This window comes from Dermacentor andersoni, chromosome 1, assembly GCF_023375885.2.
Source record: "Dermacentor andersoni chromosome 1, qqDerAnde1_hic_scaffold, whole genome shotgun sequence".
In the NCBI taxonomy this organism is placed as follows: domain Eukaryota; kingdom Metazoa; phylum Arthropoda; class Arachnida; order Ixodida; family Ixodidae; genus Dermacentor; species Dermacentor andersoni.
Genome location: NC_092814.1, coordinates 324,033,856 through 324,057,921, shown reverse-complemented (window position 1 = coordinate 324,057,921; position 24,066 = coordinate 324,033,856). Strand labels below are relative to the sequence as shown.

Genomic DNA, 24,066 nt, shown 5'->3' with positions numbered 1-24,066 from the left:
ACACGTACTTTGGTTGCAAGTGTTGCAAGACTGCATGTACTTAGAATGTGTTCCCATTGTTTCTCTTTCAGCCAACAGCCTCCGCCTCCCAACCAGCCATATGCACCGCAGGGCTGGGGAAATGCTTATCAGCACTGGCAGAACCAGAGTGCGCCACCAAATGACCCCTGTGAGTACTTGCCACCCCTGAGAAGCACACTTGGGCCATTCTCTGGGTTGCATGCCATGGGCATTCTTTTGCTTTAAGTGCATTGCAACACGCATGCCTGGTACTTGTGCCTCGTTCTATACTTTTATTTAGGAATTTTATGTTGCTTGATAAATGTCTCTTCATGCCTTGTAAAAGTAGTGAAATCTTGTTAAATGGAAGCTGCCTTTCGCTTGCATGGAAAGGCGGTGCTCATCATGCCACTGTTTCTCGGCTCGGAAAACACAACACAAAAATACGACTAGATACAGCTACAGTTCTTTGCAATTGATATGTTGCCGGAAAATGCGTCTCTCCGCACTAACATGAGTACATTGCCAAACTGCGGTTGTATGATATGCTTTCCATGAAAAGGGGTGAGGCACATGCTGCGGAGAACAGTAGCCACCTGCTGCAGCAGCTTATCCGCAGTGCTTGCCCGCCCATGTCACATCAGAACGCCTGCCGTTTCCGCTGGCACAGGTTCTATTGTACGTTCGGTTAAATTGGACGTTTTTAAGGGGAGACGTGGGTCCTAAAACCAACTTTGTTAATTTTAGTGTGAATGGGATTTAACAGTATTGTTCAGCTTTTTCTGCTGATTGCACATATCTAATTAGATTTTGTATATCTTCGGTAGAACAAATGATGCAAAGTTTTTAATACAGAAATTCAATCAATTTCTTACGGGACTTTTCAAAAACTTAACTTTGTCAAAAGGAAAAACAGTCTACGGCCAGAACGCCAGAGAGTAGCTCTAGCCGGTGATGCTATTTTTATTGTTCTCAGTGCAATTATAATGCAAAAATACCAGCTGTAAACATAATTTCAATATTTTTGCTAATTTTAATTTGTATTTAGTGGCAATTAAAATTTAGCTGGCAACTTTAGAACTAAATAAATAGCATCACCGGCTAGATCCATTCGACACAAATATATTGATACCAAACATTTTGCTGGTACTTAGAACATATGAAGATCCCCCTAAGGCAGTGTGCGGTGTCCAAAAAAATGAAGCTGAGAAAAAAGAGTTTGAACTTTCAGTTCACTATAACTTCTAATGGACTAACAATATGGCAATATAAATTGCACCACCATGTAGCCCTGTCTTTCAGCAACAAGTTCATGACATTATGGCCATTTTGAAAAAATAACATTGAGATATTGGTTGCAAAATCATGCATAGTCATTGAAAGCAATGCCAGGAAGCTAGCACCACAAGCTTCACATTCCTATTTTAGTTCCTTGTTGTACAGAAGGCATACAAATGGCATCCCTATGCAAATAAGGTTGCCCAGAGTTCATGGCCACAACAAAATATGTCCCTTCCACAAAATTTATGGCTACAACAAAAAATTTGGATCAAATCCCAGTGGTGGTCGCCATATTTCAATGGAGCTGAAATGCAAAAAAGTTCCTTTGCTTGTGTTGTAGCGCTTCCCAAGTGGTCAAAATTGGTCCAGGATCATATCACGGTTTTGGAACTTAAAATCCCAGAACTCAAATTTAAAAAAAAAAATTATCTCTTGCACACTCTCACAATTGTGCATTCAGCAAAAGGTCACACCTATACCTATAAAAGCCCAGGAGTGTAGGCAGAGTCTGTTGGTGGCTTGTGCCTCTTTGAAAGCTTGTTTATCAAAGCATTTCTGTTTGTGTGATCCTTGTTGGACATGTGAAGCCTCCGGCGATCCTTTCGCGCATGCCCCACGTGGAGCACTCCAGCACAAGCTTGGCACAGAGCCCGTACACCTTGGTGAGGTCCTTCGAAAGCATCAGCGTGTTCTTGGCGCACACGGGACACGGTATAAGTCCAAAAAAGTCTTGCACCACGTATAAATCCACGATCGCAAGTTCCGTTCCGCTGTCGCTGACGTCCTCTTTCGTGTCAACACCCAGCAGCTCAAACTTTCGCTCCGTTGCAGACTGCGACGCCAGGCGCGTTTTCGCCTTATCGGCGATCGCTGCGCGCTTGCTTCTTTCTTCGGTCGTGAAGAAAACGGTATCTACGCGGTCTGCGCCAACACGCGAGGCGTGGGTGGACGAAGTGTTGATGCTAGACGTACTGGGTTGCAGCTCGCAACTCCATCCGGCAGAATCTTCAGGCAGACCAGCAGCCGGCAACTCCGGGTACACGACAGCATCCGTCTTCCGTCGCGCATTCCACGGCCGCCTTCGCGCCTTGCCGAACGCTTGACGCGTAGTTGTCTTCATACGACGGTCTCCTCCAGCCTTTCGGGCAGCGAAAAAGACACTTTATCGAACGTTGTCGAGAAGCGAGCGGCCGAACATTCACAGCGGCGCGATGAAAAGACACAAACACGCAGCGCGCACGAGAGCGACCAGCCTGTCGGGAACGCGGGAATCGGCACTCAAACGGCGCCGGACCAATAGGAGCGAGGCGCGCGGGGGGCGTGCGTGCTTTGGACAATCAGCGGCACGGGCGCATCCTTCAGAAATGACGCGATAGCGTCGGTTCCTTCTCACCTACGCCATATTGAACCGGCGCAAAATACGCACAAAGAAAGCAGCTTCCAAACAAGCTCAAGATGGCGCCCGCCGGCCAACGCGTTCGCAAATAACGACGGCGCGAAGTTCGAACATTTTTGGCGATTTTTTGCTAATTCCGCGGCCACCCTGGCCCGTATAAGTGTGTTTTTTTATTATTTTCCGATTAAATTTAGGTTTTAGATTTCGCGGAGGGATTCTTGAATGTATAAACGTAGCGAAAACGCACTTTTCCGAAAATCGACTCTTTTGCGATTTTTTGACATTTCAAGACCCGCGTCTCCCCTTAAGTCTCATGAAATCCGAATTAAAAGGAGATGGTCCTAGAAAAAGTGGTTTTGCAAGATTTCTCAGTTTTCAGTTCATATCCTTAGTCATTTAATTCTTACTTTCCTAAAACATGAAGGCTGAATTCAAACAAGAAATTAGTGAAAAATCTGAATCGGTTGTGGTGGCTATTGAAACCACAAATTTATGTGCTTGTCGGCTATCTTTGAATGCCCGCCTCTTGGAACCTCAGCTCTGCCGATCATTGCAGTTTGGAGAGGTTGAGAACGCCTTATTCTTGTAGACGAGGCGCCTTCAAGTTTCGTATTTCTGTCGAATAGAGAAATTGAGATTGTTATGCTGATATCGGAACTGAAATTACTGTATTTACTTGCATAATGAACGCACCCCTGAATATTGTCATCAAAATTCAATTTTTTAAGAATTTCCCGTGTAGTGAACACAGCAGCCGCAGCAATATGTTGTCTGCAAAGTCTAGCTAATGCTGGTCGCGCTTACCATCTGTCAAACGCTACACAAATGACTCTTAAAGACATACCAAGTGTTCTGCATGCACCGAACAGATTCTTAAGCAGATGCCCCAGTTCATTCCTTTCACCACTTTCTGTACTTCCATAAAAAAAAATAGCTACAACCGAAATTGCCTTGGCTTTGTTATTTGTAGGCTTTGTAATGGTTGTGGTCAACAACAAAAAAAGGCGCCTTCCGATTCCTCTCGTCTGCATTCGTGGACACGCAACAAATCGCAAGTGGCAACGATAGTAGCCACGTTTACACTGATACGTTAGAAGTGTACCCTATTCATACGCCGTCGTTTGTAACACAGCTAAGATATTCACTCACCCTTAGAGGAAACATGCCATATTAGGATAGTACAGTGCAGTCCACTTATAACGATATCGAGAAAGACGAAAAATATGATCGTTATAACCGATGATCGCTATATCTGGACTGCAGTTACCAAAAGAAAAAAAAAATTTTAACTCGTTTGCGCTCTTTACCTTTGCAGCTCTGAACTCGAATTCGCTACTTGCTCTAAAGAATAGATGATGTATACAGTAGGCCGTGAAAAACACTTTATTTCTAGCACCAATGACCGTGTCAAGGATTAGGCGCGCCGAAATAGTCCGAAATCTGCACTTGCTTTTGCGGCAGCTTCAGCTTCACAATCGCGGTGTGCATGGATTCCAGCTGCTGCGCGAACACTGGCGGCAATCCTTTAGCATGCATAAAATCAATTAAGGAGTCGATCGACGACAGTGCACTTTGCGTGGACATCGTGGTCGGGGTCAAGGAGCCACTGTCAATCTCGTTGTCACTGTCGCTGATGCCGTCGCCACCGTCGCACAACTTTGCGTCTGTCGAAACAGCACATCTTCGGCGATCGCCTCGTCGGTGACCTCATCGCAGAACGAGGCAGCACTGTCTGCAGTCAAAAACTCCTCCTTCGACACACCACCTGTGTCACCAGTAGGAACGAGCTCCCAGAGCTCGGTTATGTCAGCGAATTCCACCGGGTCGGTCTCAGCGGGTTGGGGAAGTTCGTCCTTACGGACAAAGCCCGCCTTCTTGAAGCAATTGGTGATGAACCACTGGTAAAGCGCCTCTTCAACATCGGCGTACAAAGAGTCTCTAACCCCTTTTCCGCTGATCGGAATGGCCGCTGATAGCTCCTGCCTTCACAATCGCGGTGCTCCCGGTTTTCAAGATGGTTGATATCGTCAACTGAACAAGCTCATACTTCTTCACGAGGGCGCTCACCTTGAAGCCGCATCGAGAGTCCTGCAAAATATCAATCTTCGTGTCAAGCGACACAGCTTTGCGCTTTGTCGGCGCCATCTTCGAACTGGGTTGAACCGTTTGTTGCACGCTGCTTCGGTGGCGTCAGCCTGCTATCGCGAGAGAGACGCGGGACGGGCGCCACCGCGCCGCTTTGCTTGTCGCTTCTTTTTTTCTTTCTCTCTCTATCGGAGCAACTGTGGCCGATGCGCATGTATGCGCATGAAGCAGCTAGCGCCATCTTGTGGCGCACTGCGCCAACGTTGGCTGCGCCTACTCGTGCGCGGGCGGGGCGAGACGCGCTGCGCGGTAATGGCGGCAGATACGAACTTACGGAGGTAAGCATCGCCTCGTCTCGACATCGTTCGTTTCAGGGAACTAAGCAACGCAAACGTTACGATTATTTGGCACTGAAAACGCCGTCCAGACTGCAAAATTTTGATCGTTATATCCGATATGCGGTGAATAAGCTATCGTTATAAATGGTTTTTTTCCCCATAGACCTAATGCATAAAATGACACTCTCATGTCGACCCATCGTTATAACCGATATATCGTTATATGTGGTATCGTTATAAGTGGACTGCACTGTAGTGAAGACAAATGCTGCAGTTTCCGCAGCGTGGCCATCATCTGTTTCTGCCAGTGGCAACTAGGTGCACCCATCTGTTTCTGTGCCCTCAGAGTGGACACGGCTACGTTATTGCTGCAAACTTGCCGATATTAGCTATATTATTACTGATAGGAAGAAACTTGTTCAATGCACGAAATGTACTCTCGAAGAAAAAAGATGGCGTTCGTCGCGTTTGGCGTGCTCCGCCGGCTGCCTATTTGTTGACCTGTTCTCATCCCGGAGCAAACGCAGGATGAAAATAGTTTTTTTTTGCACCCCTGAATTTGCGTCAATTTTTTTGACATAAAAGTGTGATCATTATGCAAGTAAATACAGTAGTTCTGTGCAATTATAGTTTTCGAGTTACAATTGACAGCCTCTAACGTTCATTCTCAAATTAATTACACCTAAGTTCACTAAGATTTTCACATCCGCATTCTCACAAAGGCCCATTCTCTGCAATTAAGCTATTGGTTTATTTTTTAAATGCCAAAATGAGCATAAAAGATTTTTTTAGCTTTCCTATGCATATTGTCTTACTAACAACTTTTGCAAAAACCCATGAATTTTTTTGAGGAGCTGTTAAAAATGGACAGCTTTATTGCACTCATCAATGCTTCAAGATTGAAGTGCTAAAGACAGAATCATTTTGTCTTCATTTGCTGGAAATGGCACTGGGATGACTGAAAGCAACTGCAAAAAAATGAAAACTGAGAAAACGGAGCTTAGTTTCACTTGTTTCCTACTTTCCTACCGATGTATACTACTTTCAAATGTATTCTTCTCAATTTGCATTTAGAGGCAGTTTTGACAAGTAGCATGGAAACTTGCATGCACTTAAAGTTGTGAGATCTTAACGTAATTTAGTTTGTGTCCAGACAATGTAGAGTGCAAGTATCTAAAATATTGATGCCCGCTACAAACGCTGATATTGGAACATAAACTATACATCTGGTACTGTTGATTTTTTGCTGAAAACGTAGTGTTATTTGCACATTTTCTATAGCTTGTTGCACTCGCACATTTCTACACACAAGACTTTACAGCAAAATGAGTTGGGGCATGATGCTCTGTGAAAAGTTTTAAGCTAATATGTGCCCATAAAAAACCCTATATTTTGTTCCTGCAGATGTTGCAATTTGGGAACTATTACAGATACAATCAAACTAATTAGCTTTGAAATCAGCATCACAATTTCCACTAGTGACCAAAATTTCAAGGTATCCTAGGTGAATAGTTCTTTTCGATGAGCATCTTCTCCTCTTAACAAGGTGGTTCTCGATTTCTCTACATAGCCACTCATGAATGTTTTTGGTATCTTGTATGGGCTATGGAATGTGCATATTCATGCCTACCAGTTTGGGCAGAATGGGGGATGTCACTAAATCCTCGCATTCAATCCTGGTTCAGGCTACAGAAAAAAGCCCTGTTTTAATCCCTGCTCCAGCCAATCTGGTGACAGATTCATGGCAGGGTGACAGTAGTTTTTTGCCTTAGTGCATGTGGCTGTGCTGGTGTCATTATGGTGTCAAGGATTTTTGACACAGAATTCAGTGAGTTATATGTACTAGTTTGAATTCGTTACCTAAAAATTGGTATGAGCTTGTGATCTAAAAATTGGTATAAGCTTGTGGTGTTAAAAAAACTGAATAGCAGGGAGTGTGTTCTGTAAGAGTCCACTTAGTGGACTTTCCATTTCGGCTGCTGCTGAGTGGATGCAGCTGTACGAGAGGCCCTAGCCAATCAGCAGCGGCCGAAATAACCAGAATAATCAGAAAAACAGAATACCCCCCCCCCCCCTATTTAGAATACAATAGAACCTCGATATGTTCCTATTAAGTGTTTAGCCGAGCATCATACACAACTTGGCGTGTTGAATTCAGATTTTTTTTACGCTATATTTGTGGACAGGCACAGCCCATAGATGCATTGCAAAACCAGTAGACCCCTTCAATGCCATATAGCTTCCAATACTTAAGCTGCAAGTTTTCTCGATTTGCGTGCTTTTGAACAAGAAACTGCGGTTCAGGCACTGCAGCGGAAAAAAATGCCGACATATCCATCAATAAGTAGGCTCGAGCCACCGATCGCCCAAGCATGCACGAAATAAACCAGCGTGTGCGGCAGCCAAGCAAATGGCGTCCTGTCTGTCACATCACTTGCGAGAGGGGCACTCAACTTCTCGCCGCTAATTGTGATAAGCATCTTCACCGACCTGCTCTACAATGTGTGGTCCTTAGTGCCATTGGTAGCGTACTGCACGCTTTTTGTAGGTGATAATCCAAGCGCGCCGCTGTTCCCTGCTGCAGGCAACACCATGTGGGCATCATGTTTCGCTTCGGCTATCTGCGTGACGCTTTGCATTGCGTAAATGTCAACAATAGTTCAGGGTGTCTACCAACTGGGAAAACGGCGAATTTTCAGCAATCTTGAATAGGGTAAAAATATTAGGGGAGAACTGGGAATTTGTACTTCTGTCGGAAAATTTTGTGCAAGCCAAACCAGGCACTGCAATTTGTTAGACTACTCGTAGCTTAACAAGATTGTTGCTATGGGGAACGTAATATTGCTAACTTCTAACTAAAAAAAAGAAAACGTGCATTTTCGCACATCCACAATGGTCCAAAAATAAGTGAACCCACTGTTCATTTCAGCCAAAGCAGCCGCTGATGCCAATGCAGCGGCCTGGGCTGCATATTATGCACAATACTATGGGCAGCAGGGTGGCCAGCCTCCACAGACACCCCAGCCTCCACAAGGAGGCACTGCTCCAGCAATGCCGAATCAAGCAGCCCCGCAGCAGCAGCCGCAGCAGCAGCCTCCACAAGCAGGGGCACCTGCAGGTTGGTCCTTCTTTTTTTGTGCATGCACATACACACCTGCCAACTCTCCCAATTTATTCGGGACACTCCCAAATTATGACAGATTCTCCAGGCCCTGTGGATGCGGGCAAAAATTTCTAGAAAAACTGCCCCAAACCTACTAACACATCCGTTACACCACTGTTGCATCATAATTGCCATTATGCCTTAGGCAGCTAGCTGAAACCAGATTAAGGGGGGACGTGGCTTTGAAAATCAACTTCCTTATTTCTTCATGGATTTTGATGAAAATTGGCACAAATGTTTAGAATGTCTCCCTGATGCTTCCATGAAAGTTTCAGAGAGATATCTTGAGGACATTTTATTCAATTTCATTGAGCAGAATTTTTCTCCCTCTTACTTTCTGGAGGGCCTGGAGAACTCAAAAAACGTTGTAGATTGCTTGTTAAGTATTGACTGCATAGCTAAGTGCGTGCTGAAGGTCGTGACACTCTAGTATTTTTTTTTTCGCCACACAAGTTTTTTGGAGTGCCATATTTTATGTTACCTTCACATCAAGCACACTTTCAGTGTAGACGAATAGAAATATTGTAAACTTGCAAAAGATCAAGATAAGAAAGCGAGAATGCCACGACCTGCACTGCTGCCCAAGGAATGGGGAAATAAAATTGGAGTCGGAATATGTTGAACGGTAATTAAGAAATCAGCTGCAGAAACTGAGCAGAAAAACAGTTTGGAGAAAACGGTTCTCAAAGTTTCACCTTCTCCTCAGTTCTCTAGAAGGCACCCAATTTGTGGTCTTTGGGGGATTTTGTGATGTGGGGCTTCTTGTACATGTGGCCTCTGGTCTCGTATGGTTTCCCCCTCCCCCTTTTTCTTTTTATAGGGCATTCTTTGCTGCTGCTGCTGCTCTACAAAGAGCATGGTGCCTAGGTTTCAAACCAAGTGACCTGCATAACTCTGTGTGGGCATGAATATAGTTCCAGTGTACATTCAGGCAGCCTGTACCCGCAGCAGCCGTGGCGGGCGTGGCCAATCGCAGACTCTGGCACGACCTTCAATCATTTGCTTTTTGTGCGCTTGTTTCCGTATGGAGGAGATCGCTGAAGCAGCAAATTTGAAAACGCAGAAGTGCGCTTTCCAACGAGACCAAGATTATGGCTTCGGTCGCGCCGTTCCTGAGATATTGCGGTTTGAAAGCGCTGTTCTTTCTTGATTTCTGCGAGATTTTTTGCCACCTTGGCTGGCAAAACGAATGTTTTAGAGCACTTCTAAATGGTTTACAGTGATATTTAAGTATCGGGTAGAAAAAGGGTTATACAAACTGAAAATGTGATTTTCAAAAAATCTATTTCTCGGGAATTTTTCATGATGTGAAAGCCGCGTCCCCCCTTAAATCCAAGCTTTTGTGTATAGGAAGTGGAATGGTGAAGCATACTAGTCTGGGATGAAGTACAAGCTTCTTAACAGTAAAACCTTAATATATCGAACACGGATATATATATAATCTAATTGCTGCGTATATCGAAGACTTTCTATATCAACTGGAAAATTTTGTTGCATTTTTTAATTTTTTATTTCAAATGGATTAGGACGTAACATGGATATATTGAACTCCGCTATAAAAGGCCATCTGCGCTCTGTTCACAGGCAGTGAGCTTTCCCACAACACCCTCGAAGATAGCAGTAGCGCGATGGGCATTCCTGACTTGCTATCGCACCGAGGGCGTCATTTGAATGTAGCGGCGTATGCACGCGTTGGCCTGGCTAGTTGACAATGCAATGCCTCCTGGATAATGTCAACGGCGCATTACATTTGCCGCACCGACTCCTCCTCGGTGCTGTTCCAGAATTACTGAGGTCTAACTAGGTGATTCATGTATATGCCTGAGGAAAAGCCTGGAGAAATGCCAGGTCATTGTAGGAAGCTGAAATTCACTGTGATGATCCCTTGATAGATATCCCAGGGGGCTAAAGAGCCCTTTTCTTTAATTTCCCCTCCAAAAAATTTTAAGACAACTTTGAATTTGATGTAGCCAGTAATGACCACATTCATCAAAAATTAATTGCTTATTATAAATTAACTGCACCAGCTTTCAAAAAAAGAAGCCTGTTACTCCCTGGCAAAGTCATTCAGGAACAGAATAAAAAAAAAAAAAAACTGCATACAAATCTGAAGAGCGGTTCTTGAGATCGCCTTCCCCAGCACCACCACCAGCGAAAAAATCCATTCCGAGAAAACAGGCCTTACAGTTGAACCCATGTGTTTTTTTATTAGAAAGCTCCTGCGGAGCTTCTAATTAGCTCTTGCGGCTCCAGGCACACTCAGTGTGTCGGATTTTCAACTGGCGTCAGCCGAAAGCACAGTTCCGCCGCTGAAAAGCGTCTACGCAGTCGGCACTCGCTGCGGAAGATCGGAAGTTCGATGCTCGTACAAGACGTACATCGCGCTCTCGTGCACCGAACATCTGCACTGTCTTGGGCTTTGCCGGCATAGCGTGCAGCGAAGAACTAGCAAAAAAAAAACAAGACGCTGAGCAAATAATCTAAAAGATAGCGCAAGGCGATGAGCAGCGCGCAAGCTCATGTTGAGGCGGACGGAGCAAGGGGCAACAGCGACGCAAGCGCGGCATCAAAGGGAGCAGCCGCCGCCGCTTGCGCAGCAGCCAATGGCAGGCGCGCTTTAGCCCGCGAGATTTGAACGCGCTGCTCCGGCCAATCAGCGCTCCGCATCACATAGCGGGAAAACGCCAATAGCGCCTCAACCGCGCCGACGATGCCATTTTGCAAGGCTGCAAAATAGAGACAAAGAATCCACGGTTAAAACGACACCAAGATGGCGCGGGCAGGCCGCATGGGCCGGGAATGGCACGTGCGCGAAGTTTGACTTCACTTCGGCATTTGCGCGTGTTTTTTGGGCCACGGTGGCCTCAAAGGTAGCGTTATTTTTGGTACTTTACGGTTGAATTAGGTGCTGATAATTACGGAACAGGTAGTTTATGAGACATACAACCCAAAAATATGGTTTTTCAAAAATCGACCTTTTCGCGATTTTTCGGTTTTCAAGGCCCCTCACCAGGTCTGGCCATATTTAGCTGACAAGTGCAGAGTATACATTGCGTGATACGAATTGTGGCTGCAGAGTATTGCATCGCTCCGTGTCGGGTACAGATATAAAATTTCGATTCGAACGCCGCCTTTACTCACGGCCGCCGCACTCCAAGCCAGACCGTAACGTAATCGTGCCCCTGTGCCTATGTAATCGGGTCCGCCAGAGGTTTTGTTTGCGATACGGACATACTCATATTCCTGCGCTCTATCTACGCTGTATGTGCCAGGGAAAGCGTGCGATGGTGAGCCGACAATGGCGGCTAAATCTCTTGAGCGCAAGGGAGGAAAAGGGGGAAGGGCACCGGGGGAGGAGGGGGCATTGTACATTGGTCGTGTGGGTTTTATTTTGAATCTGCTTGAGGGGCACATTCGAGGTGGGCTGATGGCTTGTAGCAACCCACTGTGGTTGCCTAGTGGCTATGGTGTTGGACTGCTAAGCATGAGGTTGCGGGATCGAATCTCGGCTACGGCGGCTGCATTTCAATGGAAGGAAAATGCGAAAACACCCGTGTACTTAGGTGCACGTTAAAGAACCCCAGGTGGTTCAAATTTAGACTCCCCCACTGTGGTGTGCCTTATAATCAGATTGTGATTTTGGCACGGAAAACTATTTCTTTTTTTCTATTTGTGTTAAAGCGATATACACCACGAGGGTCACTTCGCTCGATGCTGCTGCTGAGATTCCTCACGGCAGTGTTTCGACGGAGTGTCCGCGGTCATCGAGTGCCCATGTTTGCCTGCGTGCGCTGACACCATGTCTGTTAATTTAGCTACTAAGTGAATGTTTATAAGGTGTTCTACTCTGGCGAATGCTGCGTTGGTGCGGCTGCACGAGCCATGTCTTGAGTAAGATCTGCGATGATAACAGTGTAGGCATATAGGTGCATCGAGGGCCTATAGCATTGTGTGCGCTATAGCACCCATATGCCTGTGCGTCACCCGTGATCACAAAGTGAAGCGTTGCCAACTTTTTTTCTTTCATCCGCCTGTTTTCGCCTCTGTCCATGGGCGGTGTGTGCCGCAAGCCCTCTAGTAGGGTGCCTCGATGTGTGCCGCCGTTGGGTGCGCATCGAGGCACCCTAGCCACCAGGATCGGTAGCGGGTGTCTTTGAGTAGTGGGTGTCTTTGAGTGACTTTGAGTGTCCGTCCTAACTGAAAAGCACGCCTGAGGCGGTTTGTTGTAAGTGGATTTTTTATTTTTTGCATTCAGTCTATGGAAAACCAAACAAATGTTCCCATTTTCGTGCTATGCGAGAATTTTGCCTTAACCTTGTTCGTCTTAACGAGAGTTCACTGTACCGCTATAAGTGAGATCACCTCTAGTAGCCATGGTTAGGCAATGGTGTTTCACAGTAGCAAGATGATAAAAGCTGTTAATTTCCTTGGAATGCCTGTTTTGGGCCTTCACTGTTGTAATAGTCTTGCTTTCAGTGCTTGCTGACCTGTGGCTCGTGCCTTCTGTTTGGTTAACAGGTGCACAACCTGACTACAGCCAAGCCTGGATAGAGTACTACCGGTCCTTAGGGATGTTCCGAGAAGCAGAGATGATTGAGCAGCAAACTCGGGGTAATCAAACCCAGCAGGTGAGGATGACTGCTCTAGTGGTGATGCTGTTTGCTGCTGTTGCCTTGGCTGCATTGACAGCTCCCATATCCTCCGCGGCCCCTTGTTTGTGGGCATGCATTATTCGGATGTGTTGCACCTTTATTCAGCCATACTTATAGAATCGTTTGGTGAGAGTGCACTTATAATGCATGGGCTTCGGTGTAATTTTGTTATGCATGCTGTCACGTGCTAGTGCGGTTCACGGATGCTGCTGCTTTTCTTGTCATTCTTGTGGCCTCCTCTGCCCTGAATTTAAGACTCTGCATATATGTCCTTTGTTTTCCCCCTCTCTAGAAGACTACTGAACCATTGAATAAGGCAAGTATTTCTTTCTGCTGCATGCAATTTTGTGTGATGTAGGAAACGAGGGTAACATTCCGTTAAAAGTAGTTTGATTGCCAAACCGATGAGTCCAGCAGTTGCAAAGCACTGCTGCAAACCAAGCTTGACAACATATGGTTTGCTCAAACAAACATTGAACTTAAAGGGCCCCTGCAGCAGTGCACCTGCCCTCTATTGACACCGTAATGTCTGAAGGTGACTTGTATTCCTGTAGTTTAAGCAGGGAGCATACAGTTGTGTGTGATCACCCGCTCTCTTTTCAAAGCGGCTGAAGTTTCGACCCTCGTTTTGTGTGCACTAGCGGTACCCCATTTACGGGCAGGAGTACGATTAGCTGCCACCACACCACTGAAATTGCTGTGCACCCTGTGCTGTCTTCATGCAATAACTGCATAGTGTACCAGAAAAATATAATCTCCCCTTGGTCTCGTCTTAAGTTGGTGGCTTTCCTGGAAGTGCTTCCTCTTGTGTGCATGTGTATGTAGCATGTTTACACAGGGCTCCTGTGTTCTCTGCACAGTGCTGCCTCTGCATGCGCTGAACAGTATGTGCTTCTCTCTCGCACTGCTAAACATGTATTATGGGCACCCCTTGTTCTCATGCTTTGCTGCTAGTGTGCAGGAGGGCTTCGCAACAGCAATCTATGCTTCACCGACTGCTTGCACGTGTTATTGCGGTGAGCTGTCTCCATGCCCATGCCGCCTGAAACGTATGCAGCCATCACCTGTATTTTTTTGGCCTCAGTTTGCCAATGGGCATCTAAGCCCTTGGATGTTCAGTCTTACTTGTGCGTTTTTGTTTATGGTGTGGAACATTTTTAACCTGACTTTGTGTTGCTTCACTACATTAAGTGAAAAATATTTTGCTATCTCTTTAGTACAACAGTATAAACAGTTTACAATTCGTAAATTGCAATATGTGCTGTACTGAGTTAATTATTCATTCTGCATCTCGAATTATAGTGCATGTTCATTGCTTTAAGGGGGGAGTCTATCCTGGAGACTAAACTTTCTTATTTTTTATGATATCCGGATGAAACTTTCTGGGTACATTCACACCACCGAGCTATGAGGAACTGCATGTATATGCTTGAGGAAGAGCCTGGAGAAATGCCAGGACATCGTAGAAGGCTGAAATTCACTGTGATGATCCCTTGATAGATATCCCAGGGGCCTACAGAGCCCTTCTCTTTAATTTCCCTCCAAAAAATTTTAATACAACTTTGAATTTGATTTAACCAGTAATGTCCACATTCATCAAATATTTGCTTATGAATTAACTTCACCAGCTTTCAAAAAAAAAAGAAAGCCTATTACCGTCTTGCAAAGTCATTCAGGAACAGAGTAAAAAAAACGGCATACAAAACTAAAGAGCGGTTCTTGAGATATCGCCTTCCCCAGCACCACTGCCAGCGAAAAAGTCCATTCCGAGAAAACGGGCCTTAAAGTTGAACACGTTTTTTATTGGAAAGCTCCTGGGGAGCTTCTAATTAGCTCTTGCGGCTCCAGGCACACTCAATGTGTTGGATTTTCGACTGGTGGCAGCCAATAGCACAGTTCCGCCGCTGAAAAGTCTATGCAGTCGGCACTCTCTGCGGAAGATAGGAAGTTCGATGCTCGTACAAGACGCCCATATCACGCTCCCGCGCGCCGAACATCTGCACTGTCTTGGGCTTTGCCGGCATCTCGTGCAGCAAAGAACTAGCTAAAAAAAAAAAAAAAAAAAAAAGGCTGTGAAAATGATCTAAAAGATAGCGCAAGGCGATGAGCAGCTCGCAAGCGTCTGTTGAGGCGGACTGAGCAAGGGCCAACGACGCGAGCGCGACGGGCCAGCCTAGAGGGCGCTGGGCGGGCGTGGCATTAAAAGGAGCAGGCGCGCTTTAGCCCACGGGATTTGAACGCGCTGCTCTGACCAATCAGCGCTCCGGATTGCGGGTAAACTCCACTAGCGCCTCAACCGCGCCGACGATGCCACTTTGCAAGGCGATAAAACAGATAAAGAATTCGCGGTCAAAACGACACCAAGCTGCATGGGCCGGGAATGGCGCCCGCGCGAAGTTTGACTTCATTTCGGTGTTTGCGTGTGTTTTGCGGGCTGCGGTGGCCTCAAAAGTAGCTTTTTTTGTACTTTGCAGTTGAATTAGGTGCTGATAATTACAGAACAGGTAGTTTATGAGATATACAACACAAAGCTATTGTTTTTTAAAAATGGACTTCACGACATTTTGGTTTTCGAGGGCCGCGTCCTCCCTTAAGCAATCCAGCTCCAGGACTGCGGTTATGCTCTGTTCCACAAGTGACTGAAAAATTCAGTAAAAAAAAAAACATTTTAAAATATCACCTAGGGTGCATTAACATTGTGATTTGTAATAAACAAAATTTGCACTAAACCACGTTCAATGCGTGTCACCATGCACAAAAATTAGGTCGGAGCAGCTACCAAAATGATTGCATTTATGACAACAGGCTCAAGTTGCATGAACAGATTTTCAGCATCCTGTCAAGAAGGAAACAAAAATTCTTCTTTCTTCCCTTTAAGGCCCCTCAAAGCCCCATAGCAAATTTTGGTTATATGCTGGAAGTTGTTACGTGTCCTCTAGGAAGCGTTCTGCTGCTAAAATTTTTCTAATTGGCCCATTACTAATACCCTTTGGCTTGCAGCGCGGCTGCTGCGAAGACAAACGGCATCAGGTTTGAAATTTAAATGCTCTGCACTCATCTGCTCAAAATGGCCAGACCTGGTGAGGGGCCCATTAAATGCCAGACCCATGGTGTGTGCATCGGTTCTGATAGATGTTGCAGGGCCCTTGCAGTGTAGCAGAAGCATTGCTGTATACTTTACCCTATGCATATGCTTAGGCGAGGGAGTATGTTCAGTGATGTTTTGTCTGCCTGCAGGGACAGACCGGTGCATTCCCTCCGGGTAGCAGTGGTCCTGGGGCCCAGCAGCAGCCAGGCCAAGGTGCTGGTGCAGCACCAGGCCAGCCGGGGGCGGCAGGTGCCCCTCCACCGGCGCAGGGCTACCCCTACTCTGGGCAGCAGGGGCCCCCTGCAGGGGCTCCCCCTGCTGGTCAGCCCTCGTACGGGGCTCCCCCTGGTGGAGCTGCAGCTGCCACAGCACAATACCCAGGTTACAGCTATCCAGGCTATGGGGGTGCTCCCCAGTAGTGGCCTTTCTGCCGGATGATTGGTGAGCTCCCCTTGCGTTCGTGTATACTTGCGCGCATGCATGTTCTGTAGTTATACTGCCATTTGCACTCAGTCTTGGCAGCTCTGTCAGATTGCTATAAGTGTTGTGCTATTTTCTTTGTTTTTTTCTTTGCCTACAGTAACTTTATTCTGTAGAATGCAAGTGCTGAACGAGGTCTTGAGACTGAACACTTACACTTGAGAAACTGGAAACTACACTGGAGATAACGGTGCAGGCTTACTGGGCATACTCTCGATGTAAAATGGGCACTTTGGCTTTCTCGCGTCTGCTCATGCATACCTGCGGGCATGTGGCTAATCGTAGCACATGGTTTCCGAAGCGTTTTGCTGGCGAGTGTGCTCGTCGCGATATCTGTTGTGCAGCATGCTGATGCAATCTCGGCATGCACACAGCTATGCGCAACTGTCGTGTATAGACTGGAAGTCGAAAGATCGTATACTTTTGTCTTTTTGAAATTAGCGATGTGTATATTGCATTCATTTAAAGGGACAGACAACCACTCTGAACACCAATCGAGATATACCTGCTGATTGAAAGATTGCCTGTCGTAGAGGTTAAAATCACCCATGTTTTTCTGATTAAACGTAGATGTATATTTTTTATTCTTCTAAAAGTCGCGAAAGATGACCTTTTTCGCTCTATGGGGCAATAACATGAAGTTGTATGAGCCCTATCACAGACCTTCTGCCGTCAAGCCTCAATATGTTGAACACGGATTTATCGCATTATTGCATATATACAGTAGAATCTCGTTACAACGAACTTCGCAGGACCGCTGAATTTAATTAGTTAATTTGAATTATCGGAGTACTGAAAAATCAATATTTTCATGTCAGTAATGTAACGCAACAACGAAAATTGCATACCTTTGAAGCAGATGCGCGTGTTTGTACGTAAATAATAATAGAGAATGCTGTGCGCAGCTTAACTACAATTTATTGCTTGAAGAAGTCTGCACATCCTAAACCTTCCTCTGAATGTCATCGGGGACATCTTTACAGTGCCCGAGGAGTGATTGCGTCTTTTCTGGAAAAAATTAAAACATCCGAGCTGGAAACAGTTTGTTGGAAACGGCGTGTACGTTCTGGTACAGTGAAGCCTCGTTAAACCGCAGTTGGCCAGAGCTCGGAAAAAGTATGTTCTAAACGGTAGTACAGTGAAACCTCGTTAAACTGTAGTCGACCGGAGCTCGGAAAAAGTACGTACTAAACGGTAGTACTGTTTAAGCGAAATCGCATGAGATCGTCCACTTACCTGTCGAAAACGGAACTCAGAGAGGGTGCGATGAAAGGGGAAAAAACGTGCAGTATTTACAGTAAAAGCTCGTTAATTCGGACTTCTAGGCACCGTAAATTATGTCCGAATTAACCGAATGTCCGAATGATCGAGCGGACAACAAAAACAATAAATGCACGACTTTCATCAACAAACCTTTACTGCGCAAAGTAATCGAGGATGCTCGTCTGCTTTCGAGCAGAAACCCGCGCGGATACTATTTTACGAAGTCCTTCCTGGTGCTTAGCAGCTCGCATGCTGTCTGCAGTGTCCTAACAAAATTCCAACACAGCGAGGGCCTCCGCGGCTTCCTTCACAGTGCGAGGGGGCCGAGGCCTTTCCTCTCGCGGCTCCTCTTCCTCCTCTGAATCTTCGCCGTGCAGCACGTCCCTGACAATTTCTTCTTCGGTAAGCGAGCCGGCTGTAACAACGCCGTCATCAATGCCGACGTAATCAGCGAGTGTCACCGCATCCGGCAGAACTCCAAAATCCTCGCAGTCATCTCCATTGTCATCTAGCGACACTTCGACCACTGCATCATCGCCAGGCTCACGCACAACGAAGCCACTGTGTCTAAAACAGTTGGCGACGACGTGCGCGGGCGTGTTGTGCCAAACGTAGGCAAGAATGTTGACCGCGCTCAAAAGATTCACGTCGTACTGCTTGCCGACTTCATGGCACAGGAGCATCCGTTCCAGCACGCGCCTACGGTATTTGGTCTTGACATACTGAACCATGCCTTGGTCCATCGGTTGGAGGGCCGATGTTGTGTTCGGCGGCAAGAAAACAACTTTTATGTTGTCCAGTCCGGTGACACTGTTATGCGCACTACAATTGTCCAGCACCATTAACACTTTGCGGTTCTTTGCGGAAAACTGTCGGTCTAACTTCTCAACAGTGTCCGGTGACACTGTTATGCGCACTAGAATTGTCCAGCACCATTAACACTTTGCGGTTCTTTGCGGAAAACTGACGGTCTAACTTCTGCATCCAGCCACGAAAATTTCGGACGTCTTCCAGGCCTTTTTATTCGCTCGGTATTCCACCGGAAGAGCAGGTATGTTCTTAAAGCACCGTGGCTTTTGTGCCTTTCAAATGACGACAAGCGGCAAGTGCCCTGTTCCTGTCATGTTGGCGGCTAAAAGAATGGTGACGCGTTCCTTGGATCTTCTGCCACCGATGCACGGATCTCCTTTCATAGACCTCCTTAAAGAAAAGTGCTGTTTCATCAGCGTTAAATACGTCATTTGGATCGTAGGCGGCGATGTGCTCGAGCAGCTGAGCGTTCTTCCAGTTGTTGGCAGTGTCTTCGTTGACAGCGCCTCTTTCGCCGCACACAGTCTTAAAAACGAGGCCATGTCGCTCTGAAGCGCGCACACCACCCTTCTGATGCCTTGAATGCATCGATATGCATCGTCGGTGCAAACCTCGGCTTGCGCCCTGATGAGGGGTCCACTCAATGGCAGATTTGCATTACGCGAGTGGACCACCCACCGAAGCAAAGACTCTTCCAACTCTGGATGAGCTGCTGTTCGCAGACGCTTTTGTGACGCTCGAAACTTCTCGCTTTCGGACGCCTGAAGAATCTGGTCTTCATTTTTCACATACGTGCTCAAGGTACTTCTTTTCACGTCGTACTTCTTCATGGCTTCTTGTCGTGAGAGTCCGTCCTTCAGGGCCCGCAAAATTTCCACCTTGGTAGCCGTCCTTCGCCTTGTATTTCGGCCGCTTCGCTGGCGTTGCCATCGGCGGAGAATGCAGTGACACGGGTGTACAACAGAAAAGCTCCAATAAAGTTAAATAACTGAGCTGCGCTAAATCCAGCGGTCCTCTGCAAAACAGCGTGCAAGGATGTAGCGCACCAGCAGCAACAAAGCGACAAAGTGGCCCCGTCGATAACGCCGACACATGCAAAAACAAGGAAAAGCACCCATCCAGCCACAAGTCGAGCCAATTAGATTGGGTTGGCCAAGTTTCAGCCACTTGATGTCAATGGCGATGCTGCGTTTGGGCAACGAGGCGTTGGTTTGGGTATCACTTTTGTGCTGCGTTTGCCGTATTTTCGTTTTTGAGCTTGGTGGCTGCCCGAAATCGTCAGACTTATCCGAGGTGGGCTGGAATCCGTCCGAATTAACGAGAGTTTCGTCCCATCGACTCCTATCTATAATTGTAGGGACCAGGCGCGAAGGTCAAATTATCCAATTTTCCGAATTAGCGAGCTTTCACTGTATAGACTTCACGTGACGTAAGTGTTATTTTTGTTTGATGCTGCGGCGGCCTAGCACGACGACAGCGGCCTCAAAATTACTGAAGCTGCGTGCCAGCTTCTCAGCCGACCCCCCCTCCTCTCCGCAAACACTCGCGCGGAGAGGAGGGGGGGTATTCTCTGTGCACGCGCGCAGTAGTGCTGCATAAGTCCCGGGGCGCCTTTTTCATTGCCGGGTGCCGGAGTTCGGAAAACTTTTCGTTTGCAATAGTTACGTTATCGCGCCCCGGTTCTCGTTGCGAATATTGCATTCATGAGGCTGGCGTAACGCGCAGCTTCTGCCAGTCGGGCCTGAATAGCCCGTGCTGTCACTTTCCATGTCGTCCTCATCACTGTCGCTAGTCGACACTTCGGCAACAACAGAGGCAATGATGGTTCAATGGCCGCTGAGTTGGGGATTTACTACTTTTAAAACGAAACTACTGTTTAAGCAAGTATGGTTTAACGAGGTTTTACTGTAATTGCCAAGCCGCAAGTGTTTTCTTGAGGGAGCAAGCTGTGACTCGATGGAAGCAACTTCATGATCGTTTCTCGTTCCTTGATCATCGTTGCCATTGTTGACGGGGGGTGTATTTACAGCACCGCGATTGGTTCGTTCGTTGATTCGTACAAATTTTTGATGCATTTTTTACGTGATTTTATATATTGAATTTTCGCTATATCGAGCTGTTACGTGTTCACTGCGCTATTTGATATATCGAGGTTCTGTTATATGAGTCTACACAGTTCCTGGTTTTTTTTTATTAGTATTGAAATGCAGCACACTTTTTTTGTTCTGAGTTTTTTTTTCTCCCTAATTTATTATCTACAGATTGGCCTTTGTTCGTAGTGAGTAGAAAAGTGGCAGTGCCAACAAGTTGGCTTGGCTCGTCTATCGACAAAATAACGGGTATCGACAAAATACAAGAACCGTCTGTACAACAATGTGAACTTATTGCATCAGCTTTTTATTTTCAAAAGTAGTTGAAAAGGCCAAAATTTAGGTGGTTAGCCATAGTTACACTCCTGTGAAAGCAGAACGATGGGTGGTTTTCACAATTTACGACGTTGGCTATCGACATCGCTCTCACTTCGCAGTGTTGCTCGAAGAGGGTCTCTTACATAGAGGCTACTCAGATAAAAAAAATTCTGCTTGCAAAACATCCAGGCGCCTTTGGAAGCAACTGCTGCAGGTGTAAACACTACTGAGGCATTGTGGCATAAAAAACTAGGACATTAAAAATCTGTTGTCAGTTCCTTTAACCAAGAATTAGTGATAGCATACTGAAAATGTTCTCATGATCATGAAATCCCCCAATACCTTTTAGGCCCACTTGCTACGTAGCATTGGTGACATTGTAGAGGAAAGGGCAATTGTCAATGTTTTTGACACTGGATTGACAATTTTCTGCTGCATGCAGAGCAAAAATATTTGGCTCATGTGTATATGGATCTTTGTGTAGAGATCAGCAACGTTTTCGTATTGCGGTTAAGTGTTTGAAGGCTCCTTTCCCATACTCAAGCAGCCACTTTTTGCCAGAATTCGTGCATTTGCTAGCTCACAACTGCAAAAGCGAAGAGTACTCTCTTAATGCACACGGGACAGAGTTGTCATGACTGAGTGTGGGCGGTTGTGTCGCTGCACGCAACGGATATCTCCGCAGCATTAGTCTTGACAATTGTGAGGGATTGTGAACAATGTTTCTGCTTGCTTGAGTGTCTAGCTACGCTGCGGCAGTTGAAGGGGGTACTCTGTGCTCTTGAGACTGCTCTATTTACGGATCTTGGCAAAACATCTTTGTACCATTCGTTACCAACAGTACCTCATTTTTTTGGCATGACCTGTACATGCGCAAGGTCACTAATATGGCAGGTTCGCAAAACGTAGTTTAACTTTGAGTGTATTCAGATGAAGAAAAATGTTAAGAGCTGTCACTCGCACCCTTAAAAGCACGTACCAGGGACATAGCACAAAATTTACTTGATTTCAGTGTTGTGGAAACAAAAGTAAAGCTAATAAACGTGACAATGCATGCTGCTGCAGTGAACTTGTTTTCGTGATTGAATTGGTCAAAAAAAATATCGTCTGGCTTTGTGAAATTTGAATTGGCGAAGTTGTACTGTATTTAGGGGCACATTGAATTCATATAAATTATAGTAGAATCTGTGATTATGAATTGGCTGGCTTTGCATTTCTGTAATAAAAAAAATAAAAAAGTGAACTCTTGTAAGTGTAAACTGAAGCACAAAAGCAGGCTTAAGTCATTTTTTCAAAAGGCTGCAGTTGTATTATTAATACTATCCTTGCAACACCTGTTTTTATGCAAACATCCATGTTTAAAACGCACATGCCACGGTGGCGTAGTGGCTTTGGTGCTGCACTGATAAGCCTGAGGTCGCAGGATCAAATTCTGGCTGATAGGGCCGCATTCGATGAGGGTGAATAGGTAATTCCAGCGTTAAGAGAATCTGGGCTTTGGCTTGAAGTTGCAAGCTGTGCATGCTAGATAGCAGTTTATACTTTTGGGGACAGGTGGGGGTATGCTTATGTAAATGACTGAAGTACGAAGGGCTGGTGTACTGCAGGTGAGTTCAGGTGAGTCATTGCCCACTTTCTGTTGCTCCATAACTGACGTGTAAAGGTCCAATCACTCAGGTTACCTTGTGTGTTGTGTTGTCTTTTTTTTCTCCCCCCTTGTGTCTCTTGCAGATTTTGAGCTGTCTGCCCTAGAAGTGTGCTACTACTACCCTCTTGCCTACTTGCCCTTGGTCCTCTTGATGATGATGATCTTGATGGTCGGGATGATGCTTTGGGAATGTTCACGCTCCGGGGCGGTGTGGCACAATGCAGAGCAGGCCCCTGAGAGAGAAAAATAACATAAGAGAAATCATTGCTATCAAGAAATTGGCATTGTGAAGTCCTCCTCTGCTGCTGGATTGCGTTATTGTGCTCTTCACCACACCCTTAGTGCACAGCTCCAATGGCCTCGCTTGTTTTTAGTTCTCGCCATCGTGGAAAAAAAAAAGGAATCGTAAGGTTTGGGCGTAAGAGAGCAGGCAGGCACGTAGCGGGCAACACAGCGGCAGACACATTCCGACATGTTGCTCTTGCAGGGCAAGTGATTGTGGCTTCCTTCGACGGTGTCTCGGTGCGGACAAAGTATGATTGTGTAACACTGCATGTGCGCATTAAATTCAACACATCTGGCATGTCATTTTTTTTTTTAATGCTCACACAATTCTCCAAAAGCTTCAGTAACACTGCTTCTTCAGGCAACACAATAGCTGAGCCATCTTTTTTCTTTGTTCATTACCTCTTCACACACTTTTATTGTACAGTTCATAGACTCTCTGCGCCATCTCATATAATTTTGCCACGCAACTAGAATGGCCATTGGGGTTTTCTGTTTCTCCCCTTCCGTATGCTCCTGTTCCCATTTTGTACTCTGTGGAATAAACTTGTATGTGAGAAGTGCTTTTTTTCTCTGTGCAGCAGTGTGTGTGCATGTGTGTGATGTTTTTGGGGCACGGGCACCAAAGTGGAAATAAGGCAATCACCTGACTGCTGAAATGACTCTGTAGTACCTTAAGCACTGAATAGGCAGGATGTGTGAGCTGTGCAGCTTGATTTCTGCCAGACATTAAGAAATATGAGGCACTTGTAGTTGCGATTTGAAGTAGATAGGGAGTGATAAGGCATCCTGTAGTTAGTGGCGATCTTCAGGTATATATGGGTGTGGGTTCGTGTTTCCGGCTAATGTCTAGGGTAATGCTGCGTTGAGGACAGTTGGGGAGATATTGGTGAATGAACTCCATTGGATGCGCATTCTTCATGGCAAGCACTTTGCTCTTCTCATTCTGATGCGGCTTGCATTCACGTTTTCCCGTCTTTATGTTCTAGGGGGTGCCATTCACTCTTCTCCTTCGCAAGGAACCCTCGCAAAATAGCACAATCAGGTGATACGTCCCCCTCCTGGGCCACTGCTCTGCCGTCTGTGACCATATTTTTTTTTTCACTTGCATACCATTGCTGCTAACGTGATTGATGCTCTTTGATGCAACTGACTACCTTTTTGAAGTG

The 24,066-nt window shown here is 46.0% G+C and overlaps 1 protein-coding gene across 5 annotated transcripts in view; it reads left to right on the top strand.

Annotated features, from left to right (window-relative positions):
• Psi (P-element somatic inhibitor) overlaps window positions 1–23,457 on the top strand; it is a 67,513-nt gene extending 44,056 nt beyond the window's left edge. For 4 of the 5 annotated variants that reach the window (XM_055064059.2, XM_055064060.2, XM_055064057.2 and 1 more), the window contains 6 exons: window positions 72–169; window positions 8,030–8,218; window positions 12,782–12,891; window positions 13,208–13,231; window positions 16,153–16,444; window positions 22,696–23,457. In XM_055064059.2, the coding sequence (XP_054920034.1) occupies window positions 72–169; window positions 8,030–8,218; window positions 12,782–12,891; window positions 13,208–13,231; window positions 16,153–16,422 (691 nt within the window). In that variant the 3' untranslated portion in view covers window positions 16,423–16,444; window positions 22,696–23,457. The remainder of the gene's footprint in view (window positions 1–71; window positions 170–8,029; window positions 8,219–12,781; window positions 12,892–13,207; window positions 13,232–16,152; window positions 16,445–22,695) is intronic. The other variant, XM_050166962.3, reaches the window with a different exon arrangement.
• The last annotated feature ends 609 nt before the right edge of the window (window positions 23,458–24,066 follow it).